Genomic DNA, 16,039 nt, shown 5'->3' on the forward strand with positions numbered 1-16,039 from the left:
AAGCACACACATTGAGAGAGAGAGAGAGAGAGAGAGAGAGAGAGACACTTGTATTCTGATTAATATATTTCAGTCAACACCAGTTGAGTCAAAAAAAAGACAATTCTTTGAAATATTTAAATTTTTTATTTGAAAGCTTATGAAATTTACATTTGGCGGTATGGCTCTGTTCTGAATTCCCCATCCTTTTCATGAGCTCCATGAAAGCTAGTCAGGGAACAGCAGCAGCTTCGTGGGGGGACAATCTCCCATTAACTGGGAAAGCAGCCAGACAAAATCCCCCCAAACAGACCATACCAGGCAATCCTCCCTGGCTCTTCATGCTAACTGAAGAGCCAGCAGAGGATTAAAGCGAGCTTTTCACTAGCCAAACTTATTAGTAAAATACCAACAGAGCAGAGGACAGGCACGGAAAGCTGTTCCTTTACCATTTACTAGCAACCACTGACCATTAACCCCCCCCCCCCAAACCAACGGAAGGCTTAGTGCCTGTATACGATTCAAGGCTGCAGAAGACTCCAGATCATCATGAACATCATGCCATCCCAATTTCCCAAGGAGCAACCAGAACCTTTAACGTTCCACTCCTGGTTCAGCTACCTTAGGGACAGCAGCAGAAAAGGAGAGCTAGCAGCAGCAGAGCTAGCTCAATCACAAACAGAACACGAGAACCAAGTGCCTCCTCCCTGAATATCCCAAGTAGCCATCCCTCTAGGATCCATCCAACAACCCGAGAAAGGAGACTTCCAAAAGACCCAACAAGAAATCCAGTCTTAACTTCCTTTTCCAACAATTTCAGGTTCTTTAACGGCAGAAAGCAAATTATAGGCAAACTAATGAGTAGTCAACCAAACACTCCTGCGAAAACCTTGGATAAGTCCAGCTATTAAATAATTGAAGAAGCAGCGGTTAGGATGCTTCTCGGGGCCTTTCCAGCTTTGGAACATTTACTTTATTATTTATTAATTAATTTATTTATTTGTAACGAACAGAAACAATTCAAGCAGGGCCAGGAGCCATTGATTATCAATCCAAAGGTCACTATCTTTCGCTGGACACTCATACAGGGAGGAGAGAAATTTAATCAAGATTTTCATTTTCATTGCTGGCTAAAATTTAACCGTCAAGTTAAGAAGTTAAACCATTTGCCAGTAAATATTTCCTGCATAACGTATCATAACAGCCTAGCGAGGCATGGCATAACATATCACAACAGCCTAGCAAGTCACAGCGTGACGCAACATAACGCCTAGCAAGTCATGGCATATCATATCATAACTGCCTAGTAGGGCATAGCACAACATACCATAGCCTAGCGAGGCATCGTATAACGTAACAAAGCCTAGCAAGGCATCATAACGGCCTAGAGAGTCCTAGCACAACGCAACATAACGCCCAGCAATGCATGGCATAAGGCATTACAACAGCCCAGCGAAGCACAGCCCAGCAAGGCATAACCCATCGTTACGCAACCCAACACAGCCCAGCAAGGCATATCATAACGTAACGCAACACAGCTCAGCAAGGCACAGCACAATGCAAAATAACGCCTAGCGAGGAAATGCATAACGTATCACTACAGCCCTGCGAGGCACAGCACAATGCATTACAACAGCACCACGCAACACAACATAGCCTAGCAAGGCATAACATAATGTGTCATAACAGCCAACGGGGCCTAACATAGCGTAACATAACACATCTTAGCAGGGCATAGCATAACGGAACCTATCGTAGCTTCGCAGGGCATAGCATAACGGAACCTAACATAGCTTGGCAGGGCATAGCATAACGGAACCTAGCATAGCTTGGCAGGGCATAGCATAACGGAACCTAACATAGCAGGGCATAGCAAAACGTAACCTAACATAGCTTCGCAGGGCATAGCATAATGGAACCTAACATAGCTTGGCAGGGCATAGCACAACGGAACCTAACATAGCAGGGCATAGCAAAACTTAACCTAACATAGCTTAGCAGGGCATAGCATAATGGAACCTAACATAGCCTGGTGAGGCATAGCCTAATGTAACATAGCCTAGCAGGGCAAAGCATAAAGTAACATAACAAAGCCTAGCAAGGGATAACATAACACAACCTAACATAGCCCAGTGAGACATAGCATAACATAACGTAACATAGCCTAGCAGGGCATAACGTAACCCAACATAGCCTAGCAGGGCATGGCATAAAGTAACCTAACATAGCCTAGCAAGGCATAGCATAACATAGCCTAGCGAGGCATAGCATACCGTAACTTAACATAGCTTAACAGGGCATAGCATAACGTAACCTAACATAGCCTGGTGAGGCATAGTATAACGTAACATAGCCTAGCAGGGCATAGCATAAAGTAACCTAACATGGCCTAGCGAGGCATAGCATAACGTAACGTAACATAGCCTAGCAGGGCATAACGTAACCTAACATAGCCTAGCAAGGCATGGCATAACGTAACCTAACATAGCCTAGTGAGGCATAGCATAACGTATCATAACAGCCTAGTGAGGCATAACATAGGGCAACGTAACCTAACCTGGCCTAGCGAGGTATAGCATAATGTAACACAGCCTAGCAGGGGATAGCATAACGTAACCCAACATAGCCTAGCGAGGCATAGCATAACCTAACATAGCTTAACAGGGCATAGCATAATGTAACCTAACATAGCCTAGTGAGGCATAGCATAACAAGTCGTGGCCTAATGGTTAGAGAGTCTGACTTGTAATCCTAAGGTTGTGGGTTTGAGTCTCGGTCCGGCCACGATTGAGGTGCCCTTGAGCAAGGCACCGAACCTCCCAAATGCTCCCCGGGCGCCGCAGCATTAATGGCTGCCCACTGCTCCGGGTGTGTGTTCACGGTGTGTGTTCACTGCTGTGTGTGTGCACTTTGGATGGGTCAAATGCCGAGAACAAATTCTGAGTATGGTTCACCATACTTAGCCGTATGTCACATCACTTTCACTTTCACCTAACATAGCCTAGGCATAGCATAACGTATCATAACAGCCTAGCGAGTCATAACATAGCGTAACGTAACCTAACCCGGCCTAGCAAAATGCAACATAGCCTAGCAAGGCGTAGCCTACCTAGCATAACAGACTGTACAACACGCCAGCCCGGTCGCTTCCGGCTCAACAAACGCACCATTAGACACGATCATGCGTGCCATATCGATTTACCGTAAGGTCAAAGCGTTTTCAAAACGTCCCCTTTGGCTCGAGTATACTAATAGGAATCACGACCTCTTATAGTGCCATATCGCGAACACAAAAGGAGATAACTTGCGGTTTAATCTCTAATAGCCGCTGAATTTAACTCGCAGCAGCAGCAATGCAGAGGAAACATAACGAGCTGGCATAGCAAAGCATATCGAGGCATAGCATTACCTAGCATGAGGTAATCTAGCCTAGCAAAGCAAGCATGGCATGACCCATCGTGACATGCATAGCAAAAGCATAGCATAACCTCATCTTATAACATAGCGTAACATACAACAATATAACCTAGCATAGCATAACATGCATAGCATATCGAAGCATAGCCTAACAGACTGTACAACACACCAGCCCTTCTGGCTCAACAAATGCACTATTATACTGTACACGAACATGTGCGCCATATCGATTTACCGTAAGGCTAAAGCATCATGAAACCTCCTTTTCGGCTCAAGTATACTAATACTAATCACGACCTCTTATAGTCTCATTTCGCGAAACCTAAAGGAGATTTGGTTTAAACTCTAATTGGCCGTCAAGTTTGAATTGCAGCAGCAAAGCAGAAGCAGCAGCCCCACAAAAGAAGATAGCTTGTGGTTTAAACTCCAAATAGCCACCGAGTTTAAATCGCAGTTGCAGCAATGCAGAGGAAACAGCCAAGCAAAAAGACTGAAAAAAGCATTTAAATAGGGCACCCTGTTTGAAATGGACCAATAGCGCTTAGGAATCGGATCAGCTGATGGGCGGGGTTAGAAAATTGACATCAGCTGATAGCCGAGCTTGACTATGTGGCCTGCCTGAACTGACGCTGAACGCTATATATATATATGCTTAAAGCACTCGGTGTGACACCACACATGGCCTCTAGGTCCAAGTTCCTGTCCATGTTTTTTGCCTCTTAAATACCACAAAGCATCCAAATGAGACAGTAAATGTTTGTTATGGCTGATCTTTAGATTTAGAATCTTTTAGTTCTGAAGTTAAGTTGCATGACTTTAAGGCAATATTTTTGTATTATTATTATTACTATTTATTTTAATGTATGCCTCAGTTTTGATACTTTAAAAAAGTAATTTGTAAATAATTTATTTTTTTGTTTTTGCATCTCAGAAAAGTGTTAATTTAAAGCCCAGAATGTTTGGCACTTAAATGTACTTAATTCTTCTCAGTCAACTTTGTCATTGTTCACAGCACAAGTACAGACAGAGAAACAACGGCTATCTAAATGTTTATCTGTGATAGAAAATATTGTTGTATGCATTGCATTCTATGCATTTAAAAAATAAAAGTTCATTTTATGCGATTAATAAAATATTCGATAGCTACAGCCCTAATTATAAGTCTACAAAAATATACTTGAATAGTTCAACTTCACGTATGATTAGAGTAAGAATTGTTACTTTTTCATCTTTCTGCAGGTTTTATGTTCCACACAATGTTACTGTAGTGTCTCAGGTCTGTGTTTTATATTACAGACGTATCTGTCTACCTCAGGTTTGTGTTTTATATTACAGACGTATCTCAGTCTACCTCAGGTCTGTGTTTTATATTACAGACGTATCTCAGTCTACCTCAGGTCTGTGTTTTATATTACAGACGTATCTCAGTCTACCTCAGGTCTGTGTTTTATATTACAGACGTATCTCAGTCTACCTCAGGTCTGTGTTTTATATTACAGACGTATCTCAGTCTACCTCAGGTCTGTGTTTTATATTACAGACGTATCTCAGTCTACCTCAGGTCTGTGTTTTATATTACAGATGTATCTCAGTCTACCTCAGGTTTGTGTTTTATATTACAGACGTATCTCAGTCTACCTCAGGTTTATTTCTCTTTACTAAACACTGCACATATTTTACACATTATTTATTCCCCAGAAGGTGAACAGCTAGTGAACTTCCTCACACTAAACCTGCGCTAAATTCTCAGCTTTCTCTGTTTATATTTAACACTTTGCACTATTTTATTACACTTTATTAAACATTTCTTACATTTTCTGTCATTTCTCACCTTAAATGTTAAGAGATAATAGTTAAGTGTTCATTGTGACTTTAGACTCATGTTTACATTATAATTATTGGAGGTTTCCTGGTTGGTGACGTTTCTGTCTTAATAACTGAGGGGATTCTGATCAGAGGAAGGTGAAGTTTACAATAAAAAGGTTTAAATCTAATAGATTTTTCTCCTGGTCCTTATTTTAAATGGGTCATAAAGAGCAATAATTATCGATATCGACCGATATGAAGCTCTAATATCGTGATACAGTTTTCGGCCATATCGTCCAGCTGTCAGTGACGCGGGGAATAAAAACGGACCCAACTGCAGGATCGCTTAAATCAAACGGGGTTTATTAACATAAAAACCACGAAACATGGACACAAACTGGAGACTGGACAAAAACAGAAGACAACAGAGGATTCCGTGCTGCACAAGGCAACATGGCTGAAATAAATAGACAAGACAATGAGAAACATGAGGAACAGGTGTGCAGAAGCAGGCAGGGAGAGACAAGGGCGAGGCAGACATGTGACACCAAACATGAACAAAAAGGCACATGACCAAAGTCCTGACACCAGCCCTAATTACAGTTAGTAACCAAATCAGTCCTATTGTACAGGAACTGTACTGGTTACCTGTGACATCCACAATCATTTTAATATCATCTCAAATATTTATTTATCATCAACAAATGCTGACTTCCTTAAGGTGAATTTTAATAAGAAGAAGCTTCAGTCAAACTGCTTTTAGTGTCGCTGCTCCCAGGATGTGGATCTCACTCTCAGTGTTTATCCATCAGTCACCTTCACTAAATACATTTACACAGTGTGTGTGTGTGTGTGTGTGTGTGTGTGTGTGTGTGTGTGTGTGTGTGTGTGTGTGTGTGTGTGTGTGTACCTCAGTATCTCCAGTGTGTGTGTGTGTGTGCAGAGGTGAGAAGTAAGGGAGTAAAAATACTTCGTTACTGTACTTAAGTACATTTTTCTGGTATCAGTTTTTACTCCACTATTTATTTTTCGGACAACTTTTGACTTTTCCTCATTACATTTTTACACAAATATCTGTACTTTTTACTTCTTACATTTCCCAAACGGACTCGTTACTTTTAGTATTATTCCTTCTCATTGGACGCTGTTTCCAGCCTATCATCCTATCATTGTGCGGCTTTTTCCCCATGTGATTGGTGTACTGTATTATTTACTGGCTATCAGACATAGACTAAGGATAGCGGAGCTAACAATGAGCAGCGCCTACAAAAGGAATGGCTAATGTTCATTCAGAGGGAGTCACCGATGTTAAAGTAACTAACAACGAGGACATTCCTGAACACACATGGCCATATATGAGGGAGATGTTTGTAATAATCGGCGTCAAAAAGGATTCCTGGCGAATGCGTTGTGAATTGTGTCACCCAGGGGGGGTTCTAGCCCTTTATTAGGGGGGCTTCAGCCCCCTGTCTGTAATCTCAGCCACCCTAAAACTATAAGGAGCATTTTTACTTTCATAAATAAACAATAAAAATGACGTTAAAATGCAGGACGTGTCGTCGATGGGAAAGACAATTATTTATCAGTTTGATCCAAGAGCGATTTTTTTTTACTTTGCTTTTACACGTGTGTTGTAGTGTTTCACACGTGCGTCTTCAGCTGTCTGCTTTATTAGAACGGAGAAGCACAGGTACGCGCAGCGTGCACGCGCAGTCAGAGCTGGAGGCGTTTATCTATAACGTTAATCGGCGGAAAGACACAAAGACGGCAACCAAAAGCAGTGAAATGTCACTATACTTATTACCAGAGTTGTCATATAATATATAATATAGAACTCTTCTTGTTTTAAATTCTCACTGAGGGCTAAAACCCCTAAAGATGAAACCCTAGAACTGCCCCTGGTGTCAACCCCAAAAACACCAAGTGCTTAATTTAATGAACATTAATTTTGTCATTTGTAAAACATCACAATAATTTTGAGTTGTTTTGAAGCACAGAGCTGGAATCTCCCTACAGTTTGGGATATGGCCTTGGTGATACACTTGGTATACATTATATTTCCAAAAGTATTGGGTCACCTGACCTTTCCTGCTATATGTGGTTGTTTTCTGATCTCATCCCTACTGAACACCTTTGGGATGAATGTGAACGCTGACTCCACCCTACATCACCTACATCAGTGCCTGACTTTCCTAACACTCTTGTGGCTGATGAACACAAATATCCATCAGCACACTCCAAAATTATATATACACACACACACACACACACATATATATAAAACATGACGTCCAGTTACCAGCATGACACTAAACAGGTAGTAGTAACGGTGACTTTTTACTTAAGTACGTGTCAGAGCCCAAACTACTTTACTTTAACTTGAGTAACAGAGTGTAGTCACTACTTCTACTTTTACTGGAGTCTTTTAAAAAATGAGTATCTGTACTTCTACTTGAGTAAAGGATGTGTGTACTTTTGCCACCTCTGTGTGTGTGTGTGTTTGTGTGTGTACCTCAGTATCTCCAGTGTGTGTGTGTATGTATGTGTGTGTGTATGTGTGTGTGTGTGTATGTGTGTGTGTGTGTGTGTGTGTGTGTACTTCAGTATCTCCAGTGTGTGTGTGTGTGTGTGCTCGCGTGCGTGCGTGAGTGAGTGTGTATGTATGTGTGTGTGTGTACCTCAGTATCTCCAGTGTACAGTGTGGATCCTTCAGCCCATCAGAGAGCAGCTTCACTCCTGAATCCTGCAGTTTATTGCCCCTCAGGTCCAGTTCTCTCAGACTGGAGGAGTTTGAGCTGAGAACTGAGGACAGAACTCTACAGCTTTCCTCTGTCAGATTACAGTCACACAGACTGGAAGAGAAATGATGAAATATCAGAACACTGATCTCAAACACAAACACAGCCATAATCCAGCTAAAGTTGAAGCTGTAACAGAAATGTCAGTGTGTTTGTGTCACACACACAAATCAGAGGACAGGACACCACATCAGCACATTTACAGGAGCAGGGACGTCTTTCTGCACTCCACAATCTCTCAGCTACAATTTATTATAAGACCATTAAGTCATGTACATAACACACACATGTGAGAGCGAGCAGCCTACAAACACTACACTCTGATGTGTGTTCAAGTTTCTACACCCAACACTGCAGATACAGTGCATTTTATTACAGAACATAAAGAATTAAACAGCTGTACACTACCAGGTAATAACATGACAATACTAGTCGTACTTTACACTCAGTTATATGTTGGATTTCACAGAGACACTAAAACAGTTGGTGTGTGTTGTTCTCTGTGCTCGTACACGTACAAATCTGTCACCTCCAGACCTCTGATTTTACACACACACTGGTTCAGGTGATTGGTGTGGACCTGAGTACAGGTGGTGTGTTCACATACGTCCAAACACATCCAAACTAAAGAGAAAGATTGTAAATAAAGGATATTAGAAATAACATTGTACTGTTTACTACAGATGTCACTGTTACTATTTCAACACAACTTAGTGAACCCTTCTTTCTCCACAGAGTAAATGGGATCATGTCTTTCATGCCTCCACAACTGAGAAGTGAACGTGGGGTTTTCTTCTCAAATCTGAGCTCCTTCCCTGTTTACAGAGTGACGTCACATCAGCACGACTGCACACAGCATCAGAAATAAACAAAGTCAAACTTCTTACCTTTAAATGAGTCACACTGTATATACACAAGTATTAGCTTTAGATGGATCAACATACAGACATTCGTTTGTTCAATCTAAAACACTGACTATACACATAGCAGGAAATCTAACACACCTTGTAGGTACAAATCTAACACAACACTACTGTGTGTTACACTAAAGGATTTGTGTAGGTGGGCTTCAGGTGGCTATAAGTGACATAGTAGAATGTAGTGTACCAATGTGTAATATTTTATCAGTACATAATGATGAACAGAGAACAAAACCAATCTGTTATTAATGTTGTACAACAAAAATATAGATTCACTACAGCTGCTTATAAATACAAACACAGTCCACAGCTTAATGTCTCCAAAATCCACAGAAAGGTTCCAAAGAACGAAACCTGACGTCTCTTCAACAGTAACGGTGATAAACCTGACCGACCGTCACGTGCGACCGTCTTTGTGTTCACCGTCTGTTTTTACCACATCCACCATCTTCTGATGCAGTGAACCAGACAAAAAACTGTCTATAATTCAACCACAACAGATTAACAACAATCATGACCCAAGAACAAGAATGTGATCATTAACAGTTTGGTGTCTTTGTCGAGCTCCAAGTAGAACAAAACAGGACTTTTTAATAACAGCGGTCACGACACTACACTCACCTGTGACACATTATTCATCCTCTCTCTTTTTACCTGCTTGTACACTTGATAAGCAAAGAACAAAGAACCCCATCAAAATAAAAGTCTTCATATAAAAAGTCACATTTAAACTCCATCCTCTACAAACAGGTCAGTGTTAGAGAAAGAAAATCTTCATCACACATCTGAGTTCGCTGCCTAGCTTGTTTCTAACATAATAAGGAGATAAAGCTGAACATTTTCCCACTTCGTCTGTCCAATGTGTCGAGGTCCAAAATGATGAGTGATGTTTTATTGACCACGAGCTCAGTCCTTGGTAAAGTTTAGCAGTAGTGCAGACTGAAGGAGACTTTTGTTTTTCTTTCGTATTGGGTTAAAGTTTTAAAAAGCTTTATGTTTTATTTTTATTAGAAAGAACAATTGAGTAAAAAAGCCATGACAGAGTGAATCTCCCCACAACACTGTGTCACACACAACAAAAGATGAGGAACTTCAACATAAAGACATACTTGAAGGACATTAGAGTGTTTTAATATTTACTTTTTATATTTTCTATCCATATTGATCCCATTTTGTCAGTCTGATGTTTTTCTCATCTGTGAGAGTTTTGTTAAATGTCACTTTCACTATAAACAGAACAGAAAAAGTCTTTCACTGGTGTTTAGTTCAGAAATGTCTTTAGTTCTTAAATGCATGCAGTTATTTTGTAGAGATATTTTTACATACATTTTAGAGAACACTTAATGTTTCATGATTCATATATAAAAGCTATAAAATGCCTCATATGATGTTATAAGATGTTGTCCATGTGGCCCAGCCCTCAGTTCAGATATAACATGTTAGTGTAAAAAGTGAAACAATCTTCTGTAAAAGTACCAGAGGTTTGTGTAAAGATGATTAGAGGAACTATTAACACACATTAATCCAAACAGTGCAGTTCAGTGTTACATTAAAATAATAAACCATGCAGTAATACAGTTATAAATAAAAATACTCACTCTGCTTCTCTGGAGGCTTTGACCACTGGCAACAGCCTCAGAAGACCTTCATGTGATCGATTATATTTACTCAAATCAAACTCATCAAGCTCCTGTTCTGAGGTCAGTAACACAAACACCAGAGCTGACCACTGAGCAGGAGAGAGACTGGTGTCACTGAGACGTCTGTCACCTCCTCTGTTCAGGTAAGTTTGTATTTCCTGCACTAGAGAATCATCATTCAGTTCATTCAGACAGTGGAACAGATTGATGGATTTCTCTGGAGATCGATTCTTCCTGATCTTCTCCTTGATGTACTCCACTGTTTCCTGTTTGCTGTGAGATCTGCTTCCTGTCTGTGGCATTAAGTCTCGTAACAGAGTTTGATTGGTCTCCAGTGAGAGACCCAGAAGGAAGCGGAGGAACAGGTCCAGGTGTCCATTCTCACTCTGTAAGGCCTTGTCCACTGAGCTCCTGAGGAGATCAGACATGGTTGACTTCCTGAGGAGATCAGACATGTTTGACTTCCTGAGGAGATCAGAGAGGTTTGACTTCCTGAGGAGATCAGAGAGGTTTGACTTCCTGAGGAGATCAGACAGGTTTGGGTTTCTGAAGAAATTAAAAAGTCCAGTTCTTTGTCCCACACGCACATTTGTATTTGTTAAATAAAAGCAGAAAAATACATATAAAGCAGCCAGAAACTCCTGAACACTCAGATGTACGAAGCTGAACACCTTCCCCAGGTGAAGCCCAAACTCCTCTCTGAAGATCTGGGTACACACTCCTGAGTACACTGACACTTCTCTGACATCAATGCCACACTCTCTCAGGTCTTCCTCATAGAAGATCAGGTTTCCTTTCTCCAGCTGCTGGAAAGCCAGTTTTCCGAGTGCCATGATACTCTCTCTGATCTGCTGAGGATCAGGGTCACGTTTCTGATGGTACTTTTGGTCCTTGTGTTTGATCTGAAAGATCAGGAAGTGTGTGTACATTTGAGTCAGAGTCTTGGGGATCTCTCCACCCTCTGCTCCACCCAACATTCTCTCTAGAACAGTGGCTGAGATCCAGCAGAAGACTGGGATGTGACACATGATGTAGAGGCTTCTTGAAGACTTCAGGTGTCTGATGATTTTATCGGCCAGGCTCTGATCACTGATCCTCTTCCTGAAGTACTCCTCTTTCTGAGGATCACTGAAGCCTCGTACCTCTGTTACCTGGTCTACACACTCAGGAGGGATCTGATTGGCTGCTCCTGGTCTTGTGGTTATCCAGAGGAGAGCAGAGGGAAGCAGATTCCCCTTGATGAGGTTCGTCAGCAGCACATCCACTGAGGCTGATGCTGTCACATCACACAATATCTCATTCATCTGGAAATTTAGAGGAAGTCGACACTCATCCAGACCATCAAAGATCAACACCACTTTGTAGGAGTCACAGTCTATTGATTCTAGTTCTCTTATTTCTGGGAAAAAGTGATGAAGAAGTTTCATCAGACTGAGATTTTGCTGCTTCATCAGATTCAGCTCTCTAAAGGGAAGTGGGAACATGAAGCTGACGTCCTGATTTACTTCTCCTTCAGCCCAGTCCAGGATGAACTTCTGCACAGAGACTGTTTTTCCAATTCCAGCAACTCCTTTAGTCAGCACAGTTCTGATGGACTTGTCTTTAAAGATCTCATTACATTTGATGGGTTTCTCCTCTGTTGCTGGTCTCCTGGATGCTGCCTCAATCTGTCTCACCTCATGTTCATTATTGACGTCTCCACTCCAACCCTCTGTGATGTAGAGCTCAGTGTAGATCTCATTCAGAAGTGCTGAGCTTCCAGGCTGTGAGATTCCTTCATTAATTATTTTAAACTTCTCTCTCAGATTGGACTTCAACTTTGTCTGATACACAGAACCTACAGACTCTAATAAACAAAGTAATATCTAGTTTAGTAATAAATAGTTATAATGCAAAATCGTACAAACACTGCTATTAATTCCTGACTGATGGACTAAATATTATTGAAGCTGGACCATGAACAGATACAACATGATATTAAAATTAAATGTAAAACTAAAAGTCTTCATATCTAAAACTATTTCCTCTCTCTAAAGTGAAGCTGATGGAATAAAGTCATGACTCAGAGCTCTTACTGTTGTGCAGTGTGTTAGCGAGATCTGTGTGGTTCATGTTCTTCATCACGTGCAGTGTGATCTTCAGCGCTCCGTCTCTGACACTGTGCAGATCCTCCTCATCCTCCCCCTCCCTCTCAGTGCATGCTGGGTAATCTGGACTCAGGAGCTTCCTAAACCTCTTCAGCTCATTCTTTATCAGAGTGATGACTTTGTGTTCCAGCTCCTGGTTAGAAACACACAGGAACAGATCTAAATATTATCATGTTACAGTGAGAGAGACTTTTGTTTTATCACAAGAATAAAAGTCTCTTTTTATTATCACATTTAAAACTCATACAACTGATTACCCATAATGCTGCTGCACATCAAGACATGACAAGGGATCACAACACACACATTACACACTTTAAACACAACACACACATTACACACTTTAAAAACAACACACACATTACACACTTTAAACACAACACACACATTACACACTTTAAACACAACACACACATTACACACTTTAAAAACAACACACACATTACACACTTTAAACACAACACACACATTACACACTTTAAACACAACACACACACCTTGAATATAGAGTCCAGCTGTTTTGTGCTGATGTTTGATTTTTGTGGTCTGTGAACAAACAAAACCCATCATGTAATATGGACTATATGTATTCATAGCTGCACAAATCACACACTAATAAATACACACACAGATATTTAACACTATCCTCTTAACACAATACACTGATTTCAGGATTTCCTAACTGACACCAACATGTTTAGAAACAAATGTTTGAATAAATGAATAAAATCTTTATATAGTCATTAATGTCCCAGGTGTAAATGTTCTTCTGTAGCACCACAGACCCTCCAGCTCAGGGACTGCAGACTGAACTGAACTCTTAAAGCACTTTTCCTCACTGCCAGTCCGAGAGCTGCAGCACTGCACAGTTTAGTGTTTTACTGCTTCAACACCTGATAAAGCTCATGAAGGGCTTCATAATGAGACGAGTGAGTTTGATCAGGTGGAACACTGCTGTAAAACACCTCACTATACTGACCTCACATCAGTAGAACTGTCTCTGTCTCTGAAGTTACATGGAGGATCCATTGACCAGTCACTCTTCATGGACACACAGCTGGGTTCTGGTGAGTCTGATCTCTTTCCCTCCATCATTCTAGAACAGAAATATCAGCAATAATTAATACTCAGCACTGTTAAACAATGTGTTCATCATTAAACACCAATAATTCCATATTTTTAATTCAGATCCAGTCTGTACACTTATTCAAACAGGAGACAGGCTTCATAAGTCAGGAATTACACTGATATCAGGAGTCCCAATCACAGCTAACTGACTCAGCTGGGTCTTAAAGCCTGTAGAGTTCACTGACACAAAACTCTACTGCTCTTATGCTCCACATTACACCGTCCTTTTTACTCTTCTCTCAGTCAATGATTTGTCTAAACTGTTCTTAGATCAGATCAGTGATATATTCACTGCTATTAAACACCTTAAAGTTGAGTTCCTGTGTTAACTAGTGAGTGTTTAGAGATACAGATGTGTCCCCATGAGACGGTGTGTATTTATTACTGGTGAATGTAAAAGTAAGTCACCTCTCGTCTTTCTTTAAGTCCTGTTTCCCAGACACACTCATGTTGGAGGTCATGTCTCCTTCTCCAGATTACAGCAGGACACACGTTTACTTCACTCCAACATCGGTGTGTTAAATTAAACCCTGAATCAGCACAGAGTTCACTTAAAGGAAATAGTCACGCTATCAAGTTATAAAACAACCTGTGTACATTAAAGCTTCAGTACAAACCCACAAAACTCTTCTGTATCTAGTGTCACTTCAGTGTGTTTATATATTAGAGCTTTAGATACTCACTGTGTTTTTACTCCTCAAATCTTTTACTGTTCACTCCAAACTAAATGGAGCTGCTGACTTTCACTTTTATTACAGTTTATACTGCAGAGGGGGGAAGGGCAGTGACACACACACACACACACAAACACACACACACATATGCACACACACACACATATGCACACACACACACATATGCACACACACACACATATGCACACACACACACACATATGCACACACACACACATATGCACACACACATATGCACACACACATACATATGCACACACACACACATATGCACACACACATATGCACACACATAACGGTTCCGACGCCCATGGATATCAGGAAGCAGCAGCGTGGTCAGTGCTGTAGGTAAAACACGGAATGGACTTTTATTTATTAGGACTTTCCTCAAGCAGAATGGATTTGACTGTCGGCGCTCTGAAAAGTAATAAAAAAGACATATGTGCTGAATAGAGACAGTAAAAGTGTGTGGGTCCAATATTATTGGTGATGTAATGGTTCTGACGCCCGTGACTACAAATATTACACCAAATTGTTTTCATTTATCCACAATTTGTAACATTTCCTCTTTTCGTCTATTAGTATTTTTGGCCTTATTATTTGTCTCTTAGGACGTTTTGTTTGTCCTACAGCATCCTGTCTATTTACAGTTACAGACTCTTTAGTATTGCTTTGCATTTCTAATTGTTCATTTTGCTTTGCATTTTCCAGATCATTTGTCTCACTCTCATTGATTTTTATTTCTCTCTGACACTTTTAGCAAATGTCTTGTGTTTGTCCTCATTATTGTCCCATGCTCTGTTAGCACTTCGTATGACCTGGGCGTAGTCTCTTTAATCACTTTGGCCAATGGTCCCCACTGCCCATCACATGTCACTTGTACAATTTCTCCTTGGGCAAGTGGGCTCAGTGGTCTTGTGTTTTATTGTAGTGATTAATCTGTCTTTCATTTGCAGAATTCCACCTACTCCGTACCATTTGATGCTTTACTGACGGTAGCTTTGTCTGTAGTTTCCTATTCATGAGCTTTTCCGCTGGTGAAATCCTGTCCATTACTTTTATAACTGTTCGTCTTTCAGTGTTTCTTTGGCTATTTCAACCCATTTTGTTGTTGACACTGGCATCTGTGCTTTGATACGTCATTCTCTGTAGTTGCAAACAGCTCCTAAACCTGCTTGTGTTGCATCTGTAGAGAGCTTTAGAGGCTTTTCCTGGTCATAAAAATTCAAAACAGGTTCTCTTGTTAAACTGCTTTACAACCATGACCACGCTTTTGCCTGCTCATCGTTCCACTGCGTTCCTGAGTAGTTTATTATCCCTAAGTTTCTTTGCAGGACTTTTCTCTAGTCTTGGCATTTCATCTATTGCTCTGATTTCTTTGTTTGGTTGTATTCCTTCTTCAGACAGTCTTTCTCCCAGGTAAGTGATTTCTCTTACTCCGAACTGGCATTTGTTTTTATCCAATTTTAATCCATTTCTTTATGCTTGATCCAGGACCTTGCAAAGTCT

At 40.7% G+C, this 16,039-nt stretch overlaps 1 protein-coding gene and 1 long non-coding RNA gene across 2 annotated transcripts in view; both read right to left on the minus strand.

Moving 5' to 3' along the window:
• Positions 1–12,302, minus strand: part of LOC125139167 (NLR family CARD domain-containing protein 3-like) — a gene marked incomplete at its 5' end in the record, with an annotated part of 31,570 nt that extends 19,268 nt beyond the window's left edge. Inside the window, 3 exons of the mRNA XM_047802194.1 lie at positions 8,005–8,054; positions 10,519–11,062; positions 11,168–12,302. Of these exons, the coding sequence (XP_047658150.1) occupies positions 8,005–8,054; positions 10,519–11,062; positions 11,168–12,302 (1,729 nt within the window). The remainder of the gene's footprint in view (positions 1–8,004; positions 8,055–10,518; positions 11,063–11,167) is intronic.
• Positions 12,303–13,203: 901 nt separating this feature from the next.
• LOC125139277 lies at positions 13,204–14,305 on the minus strand. The gene is made up of 3 exons (XR_007138375.1): positions 14,244–14,305; positions 13,687–13,803; positions 13,204–13,253 (listed from the first exon to the last, which is right to left on the minus strand). It is a non-coding gene; the product is annotated as an uncharacterized LOC125139277 (long non-coding RNA).
• Positions 14,306–16,039: the final 1,734 nt, after the last annotated feature.

Source organism: Tachysurus fulvidraco, chromosome 17 (assembly GCF_022655615.1).
Source record: "Tachysurus fulvidraco isolate hzauxx_2018 chromosome 17, HZAU_PFXX_2.0, whole genome shotgun sequence".
Lineage (NCBI taxonomy): Eukaryota > Metazoa > Chordata > Actinopteri > Siluriformes > Bagridae > Tachysurus > Tachysurus fulvidraco.